General features: G+C 40.7%; 1 protein-coding gene across 1 annotated transcript; it reads right to left on the bottom strand.

Annotated features, from left to right (window-relative positions):
* Window positions 1-2,338: 2,338 nt before the first annotated feature.
* On the bottom strand, window positions 2,339-15,121 carry LOC129841286 (guanylate cyclase soluble subunit alpha-1-like). The gene is made up of 8 exons (XM_055909484.1): window positions 14,578-15,121; window positions 14,270-14,331; window positions 13,790-13,884; window positions 12,757-13,547; window positions 9,789-10,274; window positions 7,456-7,599; window positions 4,745-4,899; window positions 2,339-3,538 (listed from the first exon to the last, which is right to left on the bottom strand). Exons 1-8 carry the CDS (start codon window positions 14,818-14,820, stop codon window positions 3,343-3,345), a joined length of 2,172 nt encoding a protein of 723 aa, XP_055765459.1. The 5' UTR covers window positions 14,821-15,121; the 3' UTR covers window positions 2,339-3,342.
* Between the last annotated feature and the right edge of the window lie 343 nt (window positions 15,122-15,464).

Below are 15,464 nucleotides of genomic sequence, written 5' to 3'. Positions count from 1 at the left end.
GTCCACCCACACAGACAGCGTCGTGAAGAAGGCGCAGCAGCGCCTCTTCAACCTCAGGAGGCTGAAGAAATTCGGCTTGTCACAAAAAGCACTCACAAACTTCTACAGATGCACAATCGAGAGCATCCTGTTGGGCTGTATCACCGCCTGGTACGGCAACTGCTCCGCCCACAACCGTAAGGCTCTCCAGAGGGTAGTGAGGTCTGCAGAACGCATCACCGGGGGCAAACTACCTGCCCTCCAGGACACCTACACCACCCGATGTCACAGGAAGGCCATAAAGATCATCAAGGACATCAACCACCCAAGCCACTGCCTGTTCACCCCGCTATCATCCAGAAGGCGAGGTCAGTACAGGTGCATCAAAGCAGGGACCGAGAGACTGAAAAACAGCTTCTATCTCAAGGCCATCAGACTGTTAAACAGCCACCACTAACATTTAGCGGCCGCTGCCAACATACTGACTCAACTCCAGCCACTTTAAAAATGGGAATTGATGGAAATTATGTAAAAATGTACCACTAGCCACTTTAAACAATGCCACTTTATTAATATAATGTTTACATACCCTACATTACCCATCTCATATGTATATACTGTACTCTATATCATCTACTGCATCTTGCCATCTTTATGTAATACATGTACCACTAGCCACTTAAACTATGCCACTTTATGTTTGCATACCCTACAGTACTCATCTCATATGTATATACCGTACTCTATACCATCTACTGCATCTTGCCTATGCCGTTCTGTACCACCACTCATTCATATATCTTTATGTACATATTCTTTATCCCTTTACACTTGTGTGTGTATAAGGTAGTAGTTGTGGAATTGTTAGGTTAGATTACTTGTTGGTTATTACGGCATTGTCGGAACTAGAAGCACAAGCATTTCGCTACACTCGCATTAACATCTGCTAACCATGTGTATGTGACTAATAAAATTTGATTTGATTTGATTTCTGTTGCTTTTTTAAAAATGTTATTGAAGTTTTACCTCCTGTTTACTGATCCATGTTTCGAGTTGTGCAGCCTATAATAACCGAGGGCTACATGATTGTAATAATAGAACATGTCAAAATAAGTGTTTTCCTCCTTACCTTTCTCTCAACCCCATTCCACTCTCCTAATTGCATCTGATCTCCTCCTTTAGGCCTACCATCACTTCTGTCACAATCAAGTCTGTGTGAAATGGCCTTCTGTTCTCTGTGTATTGTAGTGCACTACTTTTGACCAGGGTCACTAGTGGCAGGTAGCCTGGCAGGTAGCCTAGCAGTTAGGAGCATTTGGCCAGTAACTGAAAGGTCTCTGGTTCGAATCCCTGAGCTGGCAAGGTAGGAAAAATCTGCTGTTCTGCCCTTAAGGAAGGCAGCTAACCCCCAACAACTGGTTGCTGTCAATTAAGGCAGATAATTAATTGCACCCACCTGGTATCCCAGGTCTATATCAGTCCCTGATTAGAGGGGTTAGAATAGAAAAAAACTGGCTTTGAGGACCAGAGGGAATAGAGTGCAATTTTGAACATACTTTCCTTTGTGTGAAAATACAAAACAAACTTTGAGCAAGTGTTTGATCCTCACATTGTTGCAGTGTAATATCAATCTACAGGTAACTGCCAAAATAATGAAAACACTTGAGTAAATGAGGGATACAAAGTATATTGAAAGCAGCTGCTTCCACACAAGTGTGGTTCCTGAGTTAATTAAGCCGTTAACATCCCATCACGCTTAAGATCATGTTTAAAAATGCTGGGCAGGCCATTATTTTGGCTACCATGGCTATGCCACATAGGATGACAATGCCTCCATTCACAGGCTAGGACTTGTCACTGAATGGTTTGATGAGCATGAAAACGATGTAAACCATATGCTCAGTCACCAGATCTCAACCCAATTGAACGCTTAAGGGAGATTCTGGAGCGGCGCCTGAGACAACGTTTTCCACCACCATCAACAAAACATCAAATGATCAAATTTATCGTGAAAGAATGGTGTTGCATCCCTCCGATAGTTTCCAGACACTTATATAATCCATGCCAAGGTGCACTGACGATATTCTGGCTCGTGGTGGCCCAACGCCCTATTAACGCATTTTATGTTAGTGTTTCCTTTATTTTGGCAGTTACCTGTACTATGACTATGCCCGCAGGAAAACTGAAAATATATTCCAAACGTCGGAGTAGTAGAACAAAACTGTTAATCACATTATTGTCGCTTGGACAAGACAAAAATAATCACAGTAATAAATATTAATTGGAATGGAAGCACATTCATTGTGTTCTAGCTGTCAGGATGGTGTATTGGAGGCGAAGTCAAGTGCAAGAGAGCAGATTATAATGAACAGGCGCACTTTATTATAGTTCCAAAAAACGAGAGCACTACATGAAACAAACGAGCTCAAAAAACGGAACATAAACGTAGAGCGCGTAAACTAACACCACCTAACATGAAAACAATTACACACAACACATGATGGGTAACAGAGAGTTAAATACAAGTAGCTTAATTGGGGAAATGAAAACCAGGTGTGTATGGAAACAAGACAAGACAAATGGATATACGAAAAATGGAGCGGCGATGGCTAGAAAGCCGGTGACGTCGATCGCCGAACGTCGCCCGAACAAGGAGAGGGGCTGACTTCGGCAGAAGTCGTGACACTAGCCATGCCGTGACATTAGTTATTGTGTAATTCTCTTTAAAGGGATAGTTCAACCAAATTCCAAAATTGTATATTGGTTTCCTTGGCACTTAGCCTGTATGCAGTCTAAGGACAAGATGAGAGGCGAAAAATGCAGGGATATTGACTTGCATTTGGAGAACAGTTCATCCAAATTAAAGCACAGATTGCTTTCTTAATTTGTCCATAGACTGCTTACAGGGTAAGGAAACCAATATGTCATTTTGTAATTTGGGTGACTATCCCATTAAGTCCCAATGTGTGATTAATACCTGTATGTATTTACATGGTAGTTACATAGGCAGTTGTAGTGTAATTACAGTTTAAGAAATTATGTGAATCTGGTGAGGTGAATAAACCAGTGAAAGCATACAAAATGTACATCTAGCGATTTTGTAAGAGAATAATCAACATTTCTACATCCTCTAAAGAACTCTACAGCAACGGGTGCTAGCTGTATTTAGACCTGGGTACAAATATTAGTTTTCTTTCAAATACTTTAGCTCTGCTCGATTGAGCTTGCATGGCACAACGGAACCAATGGAATATTGCTAAAAGTGCAAACTCTGCCAATTTGGCGCTCCAGGCAGGCTCAATCAAACGCTCAAAGATTTCAAATATTAATTGAACCCAGGTTTGGCTGTGTCTCATCATCTATCTATGTCTGTTCAACCATGAAGTTTGTATTGCTGTAGCATGGTTCATCAGTCTCACAGTCACTTGTGATTTTGCCCGACCATTGATCAAAAGTCTCCAAGAAGTAACAAACACCAGGAATATCCGGCGGGAAGTTTGGCGGAAGATCCTGTCTGGTCCGGGGAATGAAGACGAACTCTGGACAATCTTTCAGCAATCTGGAAACCCAAAAGAACAAATGAACCATTATGAATGTAAATACAGCGTTTTAGTGTGTGCTGCGGATAGAAATGGGGGCTACGGGGCTCTCTATTCAATCAACATTGGATCCTGTTTCCTGTGCAAGACCACATAAGCTATTTATCTTGTACTGTGAGAACGTGTGTATGAAAGTATTGTATAACACAGTTGCTGTCTGGAACCAAAAAGCAACTCAACTGGATAGGAAGTTAAACACGTTCTCTTGAAACACACAAACAATGTTGTTTTTGCCTTTCTTACAAAAAATATACAGTAACATATCAAATTAGTGTAATTACACTAGTAACAACAATGTATAACATCTTGTTACATCTTACTTTAGTAACTGCATTATAATAATAAAGAGCACCGCAGTTATTATGTAACAATGTTGTTAATGTAGTAATTACAGTGTTATTCCACAGGTGCAAGAAGGACTTTATGGAAAGTGCTACCAAATACCCAGGTAATGTTTGGACACACTTTTTAGAGGCCCCAATGCCAGGGCTATTTTATTACAGTCCGAGAGAACTACCATACGCTTTCTGGTTTTAATTCATTCCTTTCAATCAGGGACAGATTCAGACTTGGGAAAGCAGGTGGGTGAACTCTCTGGCCAATCAAGTGTTTTGTGAAACTGTTTTCAACTGTGTCCCTAAAAGAGACCACACTGAACATCCAAGAATGTTTGTATTAAAGACCTTGGCTTTATTGACTAGGACAAATGTTGGGCAGCCAAATTAGGGTTCAAATTCTATGACCAACAGTGGACGGAGCGTAAGAACGAAGAGTAAATAGTACAGATTCAGGCAAGACCTGTAGACAACATAGGGTTTAATGGTCTATCTTCTGATGAATGCCAGTGCATCTTTTATTATCACAGTGAGTCAGGTAGTTTGTCATTTGAAGAGCACCACACAAAACATCATTTACTGTGTGACTTTTGTGATATACAGTGTGATCCAAAATGAATGAGCCATTAAAATAAGACATTATAAATACATACATGCTAATGACAAGTCCAACGATGCATTATAACCACATCATAATGATACATGTGATCATCAATGCAAAGTGTAAACACAATACTTTTTTTTAAATATCAGCTAATGGCTGAGCTTAGGGAGATCAGGCAGTGAAATTGACTATAAAATATTTTGGAATTGCAGAAGTTTTAAAGTCACCTGTGGGTTGTGGGGCTAACGTTGATTCTTCTAGGTACGCTACAGGACTCAAACTTATTTGCCAATGTGACGTTGTTGCCAAACAGACAGTAGCGCGGCATCATCACGCCAACAACACCGGCCAGAACTGAGCCAGTGTGCAGGCCAATTCGCATCTGTAAATAAAAATATAGAATTTGTGCTGAGGGGAAAAACTACAACATTAAATCAACGCTTCATTGATTATATTACGTTTTCCTTGGAAGTGACAGCTATAAGGTGAAATCAAATAAAATCCAATATAAATTTTTGTATATTCGAAAAGTAAAGATCACCAAGGTGACTTCAAGGAACAACAAATTGTGATTGTGGCTTTAAGATTTCCAAGACACTCTTTGAAGAACACTCAAGTCACTGCAACTCCTATCCTTTGGGGAAATCACATTTTGACTGTAGTAAATATAATTTAAATGTAATTTGTGATATTAATTCAAGAACATTTCCCTTGCTATCGGCTGTGATGCTTTATGTGAAATAACCTTATCCACATGTCCTACTTCTGAATGGATTATTTTGCCAAATAATTATTTAGATTTATTGATTGAATATATATAGCAATTTTCCAGATGCTCAAAGCGCTTTCATAGTAGGGAGGAAACTCACCATCAATGTGTGGCACCCACTTTGGTCATGCAAGGCAACCATTTGTGCCGGAAGGCTCAGCACACATCAGAATGCATGGTGTAGAGGTGAGGAGTGACATATGCCAATTAGGAATGACAGGGATGATTAGGTGGCCATGATGGAAATGGGGTCAGGACACCCCTACTCTTATGATAAGTGCCATGAAATTGTAATGACCGTAGAGTCAAGGTATCTGTTTAACGTCCTCCCCGAAGGAGTAGGGCAGTCCCATGACAGACAGCAGAGAGTGTTGGATTCGAACCCATGCTTGCAGCGTTATATATATATATGTGTGTGTTCTGTATGTGTGTTCTAGAGGCAGCGGCTTAGACCACTTGGCCACCCAGGGCACAAAGTTGTGTTTTAGAAGTTACTTGAATGTGACTTAGGCCTGCTTTTTGGAGCATGCTAACCAGAGGGGTATACAAAGCAGGATCTATGAGTTAGCCAGCTACTTTGGATAAACAACCAAGCAATAACTATTGATTTTCTAGTTCATTAGGAAAGCTGAACTTAGATGTGTTTTTGGTCGTTTAGTATATAAGACAATGCACATTTCAAGCTTATCTTCCTAAAAAGCTGGCTAACTCCTTGATCCTGCTTTGTAGTATACCCCTTGTTTTGTGTTCAATGACGCTAATGATTAACTATAGCAAAGTGAACGAATCCAAAATCATGGATCACTGACTCTTTGGGTACATAATCTGTGTTCTAGGTATTCATAAGATGGGGTCAACGACCTCTGAGTTTTCAATATAATGTCAAATGTCAAATAATATATCAAAATACTGAAAGACGGGAACAGCTGCAGCTTTCTCATTGTAACCTCCACATTTGAGATGTTGATGAGCCACTGTCAGTTTGCTAGGGAGGTTACTAGCCGGCCTGACATCTGCCCATCCTCTTGACTCTGCAGGTGACACAATACACAGTCTCCCGCAACATCTCTGTCTCTGCCCATCAACAACTGGACTCATTCCTACTGTATCTCTGGACTTGTGGGTTGGTGTGCATGGCCAAAGTGAGCGTGACATGCATATACTGTGACATGTTTATAATTCCTGCTTGATGTTCTTATAGTTGTTATATGCTGCCTTTGTGTATAGCTGTATTGTAATATGTGCAGGTAGCATATATATTCATATAGTCCCTCCCTTGTTAATAACCTTGTTACTCTACTTGTGCTATCACTTATTGCAGGGGTTCCCAACCTGGGGGAGGGACACACAATTTGGTGGGGGGGTAAAACATTTATACAATTAATGATAATAATAGCTAATCATTTACAATTCGCGATTGTTCATAACGATCTAAAATTATGCAGAAATATGTGATGTTTTAGGCAAGAAACAAGCTGTAAAATGCCAGAGGAAAACACAACTCCATATCTCAATATCTTTTGTTTGTCTCTGATATTCAGAAGCTGAGCTACAACCTTCTAAAGTTGAGGAGTCAAAGAAATTGGACTTTGCTTGGGAAGTAATCTCAAAACAACAACATTGTTCTAGGTCTGTCAAGTTAAACAAAATAATAAAATCAATTATAAAAGCTGGTGGTGTATTTAATATTTAATAGGCTATCTCAATAAACAATAACTCATCAAATGTGAAAAGGGGGGCCCTAGGGAAAAATGTTGGGAACCCTTATTGTATTGTGTGTACATCCATTACCTCTATTTCTCCTGTTTCAGAACCATTGCCATTCTTCAGCCTCATGTACATCTCTGTCTGTGTGTGTGAATACAATTACTCTGAGGTTGCCTCATTCCCCTCTTAACGTGGCAGGTGCTAGCGTGTCATAGATCAGCCCAAATGGAGAGTCGCTCTCTTTCAGATGAACAATATTGTCATTATTGATATAAATAAAAAAACAGCTACCAGGGAACAACTGTCTACATTTTGAGCAAATGGCATAACAGTAGAAAAGCCTGAAAATCAGTTTTGTGTACAAAACTCTATTGTCCAGGCAACTTCCTGTGCTACTCAGTGCCGTTCTGAAAGGGGAACTGATGGTTTTACACTGTGAAGAAGGTAAGCCGTAACACTCACCTTGATTGGCTCGCCAGTGGGCGTCCTGACCTCATCGGACAGCTCCATCATCTTCAGCGCCATGAGGGCAATCTGCACTGCGTGAGTCTCGCTCTCCTTGTGCAAGCCACCAGCCACACAGTACGCATCACCGATAGTCTCCACCTAGATACAGTAGAATAGAATAGTTTAATATCCCATAGGCAAACTACATGACATACAGTTAACTTCATCACAAGACTTGTATAATATCTTGTATAATACTATTAAACTTGTTTTATTTAAGACGTGCCCCCATGGTCTACAGACCCTCTGTTCTTAATTTATACATTGACTGTATAGAGAGAGAATAATAGTTTTAATGGTGTATGCATAGTACTTTATGTTTGTCACGCCCTGACCTTAGAGATCATTTTTGTGTCTCTATTAGGTTAGGTCAGTGTGTGATTTGGGGGTGGGCATTCTATGTTTTGTTTTCTATGATTTTGTGTTTCTATGTTTTGGCCGGGTATGGTTCTCAATCAGGGACAGCTGCCTATCGTTGTCTCTGATTGGGAACCATACTTAGGTAGCCCTTTTCCCTCCTTTCAGTGTGGGTAGTTAACTTTGTTTGTGGCACGAATGCCCTGTAAGCTTCACGGTTGTTTATCATTTGTTGTTTTGTAGGCAACATTTTGAAATAAAAAGGAAAATGTACGCTCACCGCGCTGCACCTTGGTCTTCCTTTAACGACGGCCGTGACAATGTTGAAGGATTGTTTTTTTAGCCCTCAAATAAATTGAGCAAAAACTACTGTACCTATTTTAATTTGTCACACAGTCTTCCCATACGGGTAGAGATGTTGACACATTCGAACACAAACACATTAAAACAATCAACAGGGCCAATTTAATCAGTGTGAATTAGCATCAAAATAGTTCTTCTGGGAGGTGTTTATGTTTTACTCCGGAGCAGGAGAGCACTCGACAGTTGTGTGGTGGTGGTTGTGGTGAACAACTTGAGGTGAAAGTCGATGTCCCAAATGGCATTCTATACAGTGAATTGTAGTGCAATATAAAGGGAATAGAGTGCCATTTGGAAAGCAGACAAAATCTATTTTTGGATTGGGAATGGAAACAAGAGGTCCTAAAGGAACCTCTGACTTCCCAGTACTTTACGAAAGATCTGTCAGACATGCTGCTCTCCTCTGTTATACTTCAGTGACACACTGATTACATTAACCAAACTCCCCGCAGATTACAAGACAGTTGGCTGAGAGCAAGCAAGTTTGGCCATGAGACAAGTACAGTCTGTTCTTTAAGAAATAATAAACCCAAATAAAATGGTGGAATTGTGTCATTTTTGTCCAATACTTGTGGAATCTATGAGAGAACGCAACGAAAATAACTTTTCTACCATGAACTTCAAGTACTTTTGTGCCTAAATCACATAAGTCTCATTCTGACAAGGTCAAAAACAACCATGATCTTTCCCCTTTTTGGGGCCTGTGCATCTCTTTTATACGACACACTCTTATTTTGGAGTAGACCTTTAAATTATTGATGACTGTTAAGAATACACAACTATTATTCTCTCTAAATTGCTTTGGTCAAGACATAACTGTTAAGTATTAAAACATTGATGAATTATTGCTAAATTATGCAAAAGCATGAGGTAGACAAGCCTCCACTCTCAAATGATTCATGTCAGTAAACACATTCTTATGAAACGCTATCGAAGAGCAACATGAAGCATATCTTACCTTAACACCTCCATGGCTAATTCAATTCAAATGAAGCTGTATTCATGATGGGATCATCAACAACATAAATTGTTGTTCTAAAAATAAACTGTTGATATTAACATAAGATTATATAGAGGGCCTTATTCGTTCAATCCAAAAACCGGTAACAGGGGTTGTGGAATAAGACTAAAGCAACATCTTGGGCACATTTGGAGTCCATTTCTCAATAATGTCAATTTTAGCTGTATAAAAAACCTAATCTTGCTTTCTTACACTGTAAGGCAATTTTTGCTGTTCCATTTAAACTGCTGTGTAACTGCTGTTTTACTGAGTAATTATATCATAACCTGGTACTTTCTGGTACTTAATTGGAAGGAATTCCACACAATTGATAACTACATTGTACCAAATGGTGCGTGGTGCGTAGTGTTTCAATTAATTCAATCTATCCCCATAAACAAATCTATTCTGTGGTTATTATTAGGAATTTAATTTCACCTTTATCATTCCAAGTAATTACCAGGCACTTTGTAAAATAAAGCATAACCACAATGTTTAGTTGTATCCGGTAAATCCGGTTTTGATTGAGAAGTTCCCTGAGTTTCCCTGGGCCTTGCTGTCTTAAACACACCTTGTATACATCCAGCTCCCCGCAGTGGTGGTCAAAGCGTGTGTACAGCTCATTGAGCATGGTGACCACCTGCATAGGCGTGCAGCGTGAGCACACGGCCGTGAAGCCCACGATGTCCGAGAACAGCATGGTGACATGCTCAAACTCCCTGGCATCCACCGTGTGGCCTTGCCAAAGTTCCTGGGCCACCGTCCCCGGGAAAATGGTGAAAAGCAGATCCACCGTCCTCTTCTTCTCTTCCTCCAGGGCGAGGTGAGCGTGCTCCAGGGCCGCCTTGGCCTTGCCTAGGCGCTTCTTCAAGCCATCCTGGGCCTTGGCCTGCTCGCCCACCAGGACCACGTCGCGCAGGGCGTTGTGGATGGGGATGTCAGACAGGTAGAGGCCACGGCCAGTCAGCTCCTCCAGCTTGTCTACGCACGGCGAGCCCAGGAAGAGGATGGCATTGGACTCTGAAATGCAGATCATCTGGCCTTTCAGGTCCATGAGCTAGAAGAGAGGGAAACAAGACATGAGATAAATGGCTTTGTCCGGGTACTCCATGCTAAATGGTACATACACAGTCATGTCCAAAATGATTGGCACACTTGATAAAGACTAGCAAAAAAAGACTGTATAAAATAAATAATACAAATAGTGAGCTACATTGTATTCTCAAATACAATTGTTCAGAGAAAGAGATTTTGTTTAACAAGTCATTAAAAGATATATATATTGGCAGCCCTTGTTTTCAAAACTACACCACCCTCCCCTTGCGAGGATAACGGCACGGAGCTTTTTTCTAAAATGTTTTATGAGATTGGAGAACACATTGGGAGGGATCTTAGACCATTCCTATATACAGAATCTTTCCAGGTTCTTGATATCCTTCATCTGCCCATATAGACTGATATATTCAATTCAATGCTCTCTTCAATTCAAACCACAGGTTTTCAATGGGGTTCAGGTATGGAGACTGAGATGGCCATTGCAAAATGTTGATTTTGTGGTCAGTTAAGCATTTCTTTGTGGATTTTGATGTGTGCTAAGTGGTTATTTTCCTGCTGGAAGATCCACTTGCGGCCAAGTTTCAGCCTCCTGGCAGATGCAACCAGGTTTTTGGTTAAAATGTCCTGATACTTGGTAAAGTTAACAAGGGCCCAAGGACCAGTGGAAGAAAAATAGCTTTGCATACCAGTATTGGCACTTGAATTGGAATCAGTGCTATGGTCAGATGACATGAAAATAGAGCTATTTTGCCACTCACACCAGTGGTGGGTTTAGCATCAAAAGAAGGATGCATTTGTAGAAAATAACCTCATACCTACTGTAAAATATGGTGGTGGATCTTTGATGTTATGGGGATATTTTGCTTACACTAGTCCTGGGGCCATTGTCAAAGTCAATGGCATCATGAACTACCAAGTACCAGGACATTTTAGCCAAAAACCTGGTTGCCTCTGCCTCTGTTAAGAATACAAGATCAAGTGGATCTTCCAGCAAAACAATAATAATCTCTAGCAGCACATCAAAATCCCCAAATCAACAGCCTGATCAACTCTATGCAAAGGACAAGTGTCGAATGGTCACACCTAATTAATTAATTGATTTCTATTGACAGACTTTCTTTGTAGTTCTACGAATGGTCTGACTCATTGGGAGAAATAAAGTGTTAAAATAACTATGAAGCTTTTAGAGATTCTCACCCCGTGAATAGTTAACTTTGTACATGTTTTGACCTGACCTGACTTTCTTTTTACTGCTCTCAATAGTTGACCATAAATAGAGGTTGTTACACATTTATATCAGCATCCTCGTGAGAGCCTTTGATGGGTGAACTAATTTGACATAGTGCCTCCAATTCAACCTGGTCTCAGAGCATTTCATATTATTCTGAACGTAAATCCAAGACACATTTAATATGTTATGTTTTGTATGGTATATATTCATTTGTGGATGTCCATCACCTATTTTGTATGATATATTATGAATTACAATTCATATTATATGTTACGAATTTGCAAATGTCCTTTTTGTTACGAATTTGCAAAACGTATGACATGTTACGAATTCTAGCTAGGTGGCTAACATTAACTAGGCTAGGGGTTAGGGGTTAAGGTTAGAGTTAAGTTTAGGAGTTAGGTTAATGGGTTAAGGTTAGGGTTAGCTAAAATAATTATGGTTAGAGAAATGGTTAGATAAAAGGGTTAGGGTTAGGGAATGTGTTAGCTAACATTCTAAGTAGTTGCAAAGTAGCTAAAATTAGTACCTAGTTGAAAAGTTGCTAATTAGCCAATGTTGTCTGTGATGAGATTTGAACTCGCAACCTTTGGGTTGCTAGATGTTCGTGTTATACGCCTACCTATCCACCCTGACCAACCTCCCTACTTTTGTTTTTGCCTTAAGTAACCATCCGTCTTATGTATCCATACCAAACTTACCATATATTAATTTGAGTGTCCCGAATTTAGATTTACTATGTTACGTCTAGTCTATGAGACCCGGCTGTCCAATTATATTGTTCTCTACCTCAGGGGGAGCATTCCGCTAATTAGCACACACTAATTAACAACGTGGCATTTTGCCTTTCTGACGGGCTATTTTTAACATCAAACCTGCATTTAGACAACCTTCAATACCTTGTTAGGCATTCATCTCAACTCCAAGGGGTCATATCCAGCAGACCTGAGTTCAAATGGTTTTGCAAATCAAAGACTTTGAATGTTTGCTTGAGCCCACTCCCTGCGGAGTCAACAAAAAGTGGATGCTTCAAGGGATACAGTATTTTCCACCTAACTTTCCCCTGAAAAACAATAGTGGGACCTCCACTCAGGCGTCTTTCTATGGCTGCTATGTTAGGTTAGCTTGAGCCTGCCTGGACTGCCGAATAGGTGGATTTGCACTTGGTTCCATTGAACCAGGCGAGCTCAATGAAGCATCACTCAATACTATTTGAACCCAGGTCTGATATCTAGTCAAAATAGGGTCATACCCTCCCCGTGTCATCGGCCATGGAGCCCCCTTGGTGCTTTATCCGAATGATGAACTGTGTGTTCAGCATAGTCAAGATGCCTTGGAAGGTGCACCTGATCTGGGGCGTGACGATGGCAAAGTGCTCCTGGAAGGCAGCGGGCCGCCTCAGGCCATCCTTCCGGCTAAGCCTCTTCCGGAGGCCGTCCCCGATTTGCAAAAGGCCCAGGTCCTGATCCAGAAAGAGGTGGAAGGGGAAGGTGGAGGAGAAGAGCGAGGTGGGCATGGTCCCAACCGACGTGGCCCTCATGGGACTGGGGCTCAGGCTCTTGGCATCCTTCACCACCACCGAGTAGAGCAGGCTGGGCTGCCGGGGCCCAGCTTGGAACTGCAAGGGGCCTACGCTCTCCTTGGTGCCTCCTTGAAGGTCCATCTCTATCTCCATGACCCTCAACACCTCCACGGTGGTGTCGTAGAGCAGGCGGGCGGCCGCCTTGATGACCCCGGGGAAGAAGAACTCCGTGGTCTGCCCGGGGTTGAAGTAGTAGACTGTGTGCAGACCCAGATCCTTGTCCAGGCACAGCACCGACGCTGCTTCGTTGTTTACATGATCTGTTATTCTGTCTGGGTTGGCTTGCAGAGCGGCTGGTTCTGGCGGGTTTGGGACGCTGCCCTGTTTCAACAGGACATTGAAGCTGTTCAGGAAGTCGCTGAGGGCTCCCCCCACCAGCCGCAGAATATGGCCATCCTCGTCGAAGCACGTTTGGAACAGCTCCTCGCCAAGGGAGACTTTCAAAGCGTCCATGTGAATACCTGATCGTAAAAGGAGAGCAAATGTAATAGAATAGAATAACACGATGTAAATAAAAAATAAAATACAATACTGTAGATTAGAATAGAAAACAATAGAATATAATATTTTTATTGTCCACACAAGGTACAAATGTGTCTTTTGTTTCACAGAGGCATGAATATAACAGATGTTAAAAACACCCACAACGGAATAAAAGCAACTGATGTTCAGTGTTGTTTGAATTTGATCAGCTTCACAATACCTGTTTTGAGAGAATAATTCTTCATGATCTCCAGTAAATGCTCTGGTCGATCAAAGGTCCTATCTTGACAGATGTCTGCATAACACACGGAAGGGCTGTGGACAGAAATGACATCAGTATTATATTAGTAAGCACTACACTCACCACATGAATGAATGGGTCTAGATATCCTCTTCCGTGAAATCCCATCCATGTCATGAAAAACTGTTTCTAACCAAAGGTTTGACTATTTTTCCTATTCCTTGTATTCTCTTCAAAGCCATCTTGCTGATTGACCATATACAGGTCGTGATGCATGGGGCAACCATGCATGGCACGCAGTCAATAGGTATTCAATAAGAATAATAGCTGACCGCATTCAATTGAACATAACTGAACATTGTCATTTCTTATAATCATGACCTTTGACAAAAATTAAATATCAGGGCAACATAGTTTAAATCATTAATTTCGCCAGCATTTATTGGTTTTATTTCTTACCATTTCTTGTCTAACGTATGCTGTTTCATCATTTGCAGAAAGGCAGTATGCAGTCTTTGAAACTGTAAACAACAAGTTCAGAAGTTTATTGACAACATATTTGTATAAGAAATCGTATAGTTTGGTTCATTGCAATCACATTAACACAACAGCAAACAAATCATTTGGTTCGAGATTATACCGCCAAAACATTTTTTTTTTTAAGTTCCGATAGGTTACTGTACTTGTTCCACGGTGTAAACTGCACGAGTCAATTCTGATGATTTTTTTTTTAGAAATTGCTTTATTGTAGCACAATCTCAATTTACCTCGGGACATGCTAATTTGCGGATGCTCTCCCCCAAAGAATGAAGATTGACTCTAGTCTTGCTTGTCTTCCTTTGAGGTAGCACCTCCGATACATGTCCATACACATCCTTGGAAATTGCCAGTACATCCCCAGGATAGTCACTTGTACGTTCCTCAAAGTCTCCGGGTTCGTCCACACGACCAATACCGGCAAATGGGCATTCTCCAGAGATTTTCAGGTCTTTCAATTTTGTGCAAAACATTCTTAGTGGTTTATCCTCATCTCTTGGTTATATGCAAATGTCTACATTTTGGACACGCAACTCCTGTCTCAGTTAGAAATTCCATTCCCAAATCAGAGCATTCGCAAGGGAGCGAGGAGAAAAAATAGATTATTTTATGCGCATCCTCTCTTGTGGACAACTGCCTTTCTCCCCTTCGTATGTTATAAATGATCCGCACCTATGCCAGCAACCACACACAATATTCATAGGAAATTACATGGCAAAACATGAGTGAAATACTATTACCACAAGCCAATGAAAACCGACAGAAGAGTCCACCTGGCCAATCGATGCGCGAGTAGGTTGAGCCCTTAAAAAAATATATCAGTATGAAATGCCTTGTAGGCTACTCCGGTATAAATCAATAACTAATTCACCGTTTGTCACATTAACATCAAACTAGATATGATTTATTCTATAAATGTCTAGTATACTTTTACAACCTTTGCTTTGAATAGAAATTCCAGTTTTGATTTGATAGAAATACATAAAATCGAAAATATTGCATTTAAAGATGAAGAAATCTAACTCAGTGACTGTCTGAGAAAAAAAAGTGAAAATATGCATTTATTTGCAATAACTTTAAAGAAATGTTAATTTCAAGTGCAATTTGTTCTATCTGA

The sequence above is a fragment of the Salvelinus fontinalis genome, chromosome 42 (genome assembly GCF_029448725.1).
Source record: "Salvelinus fontinalis isolate EN_2023a chromosome 42, ASM2944872v1, whole genome shotgun sequence".
NCBI lineage: Eukaryota > Metazoa > Chordata > Actinopteri > Salmoniformes > Salmonidae > Salvelinus > Salvelinus fontinalis.
This window is presented reverse-complemented; position numbering and strand designations above follow the sequence as displayed.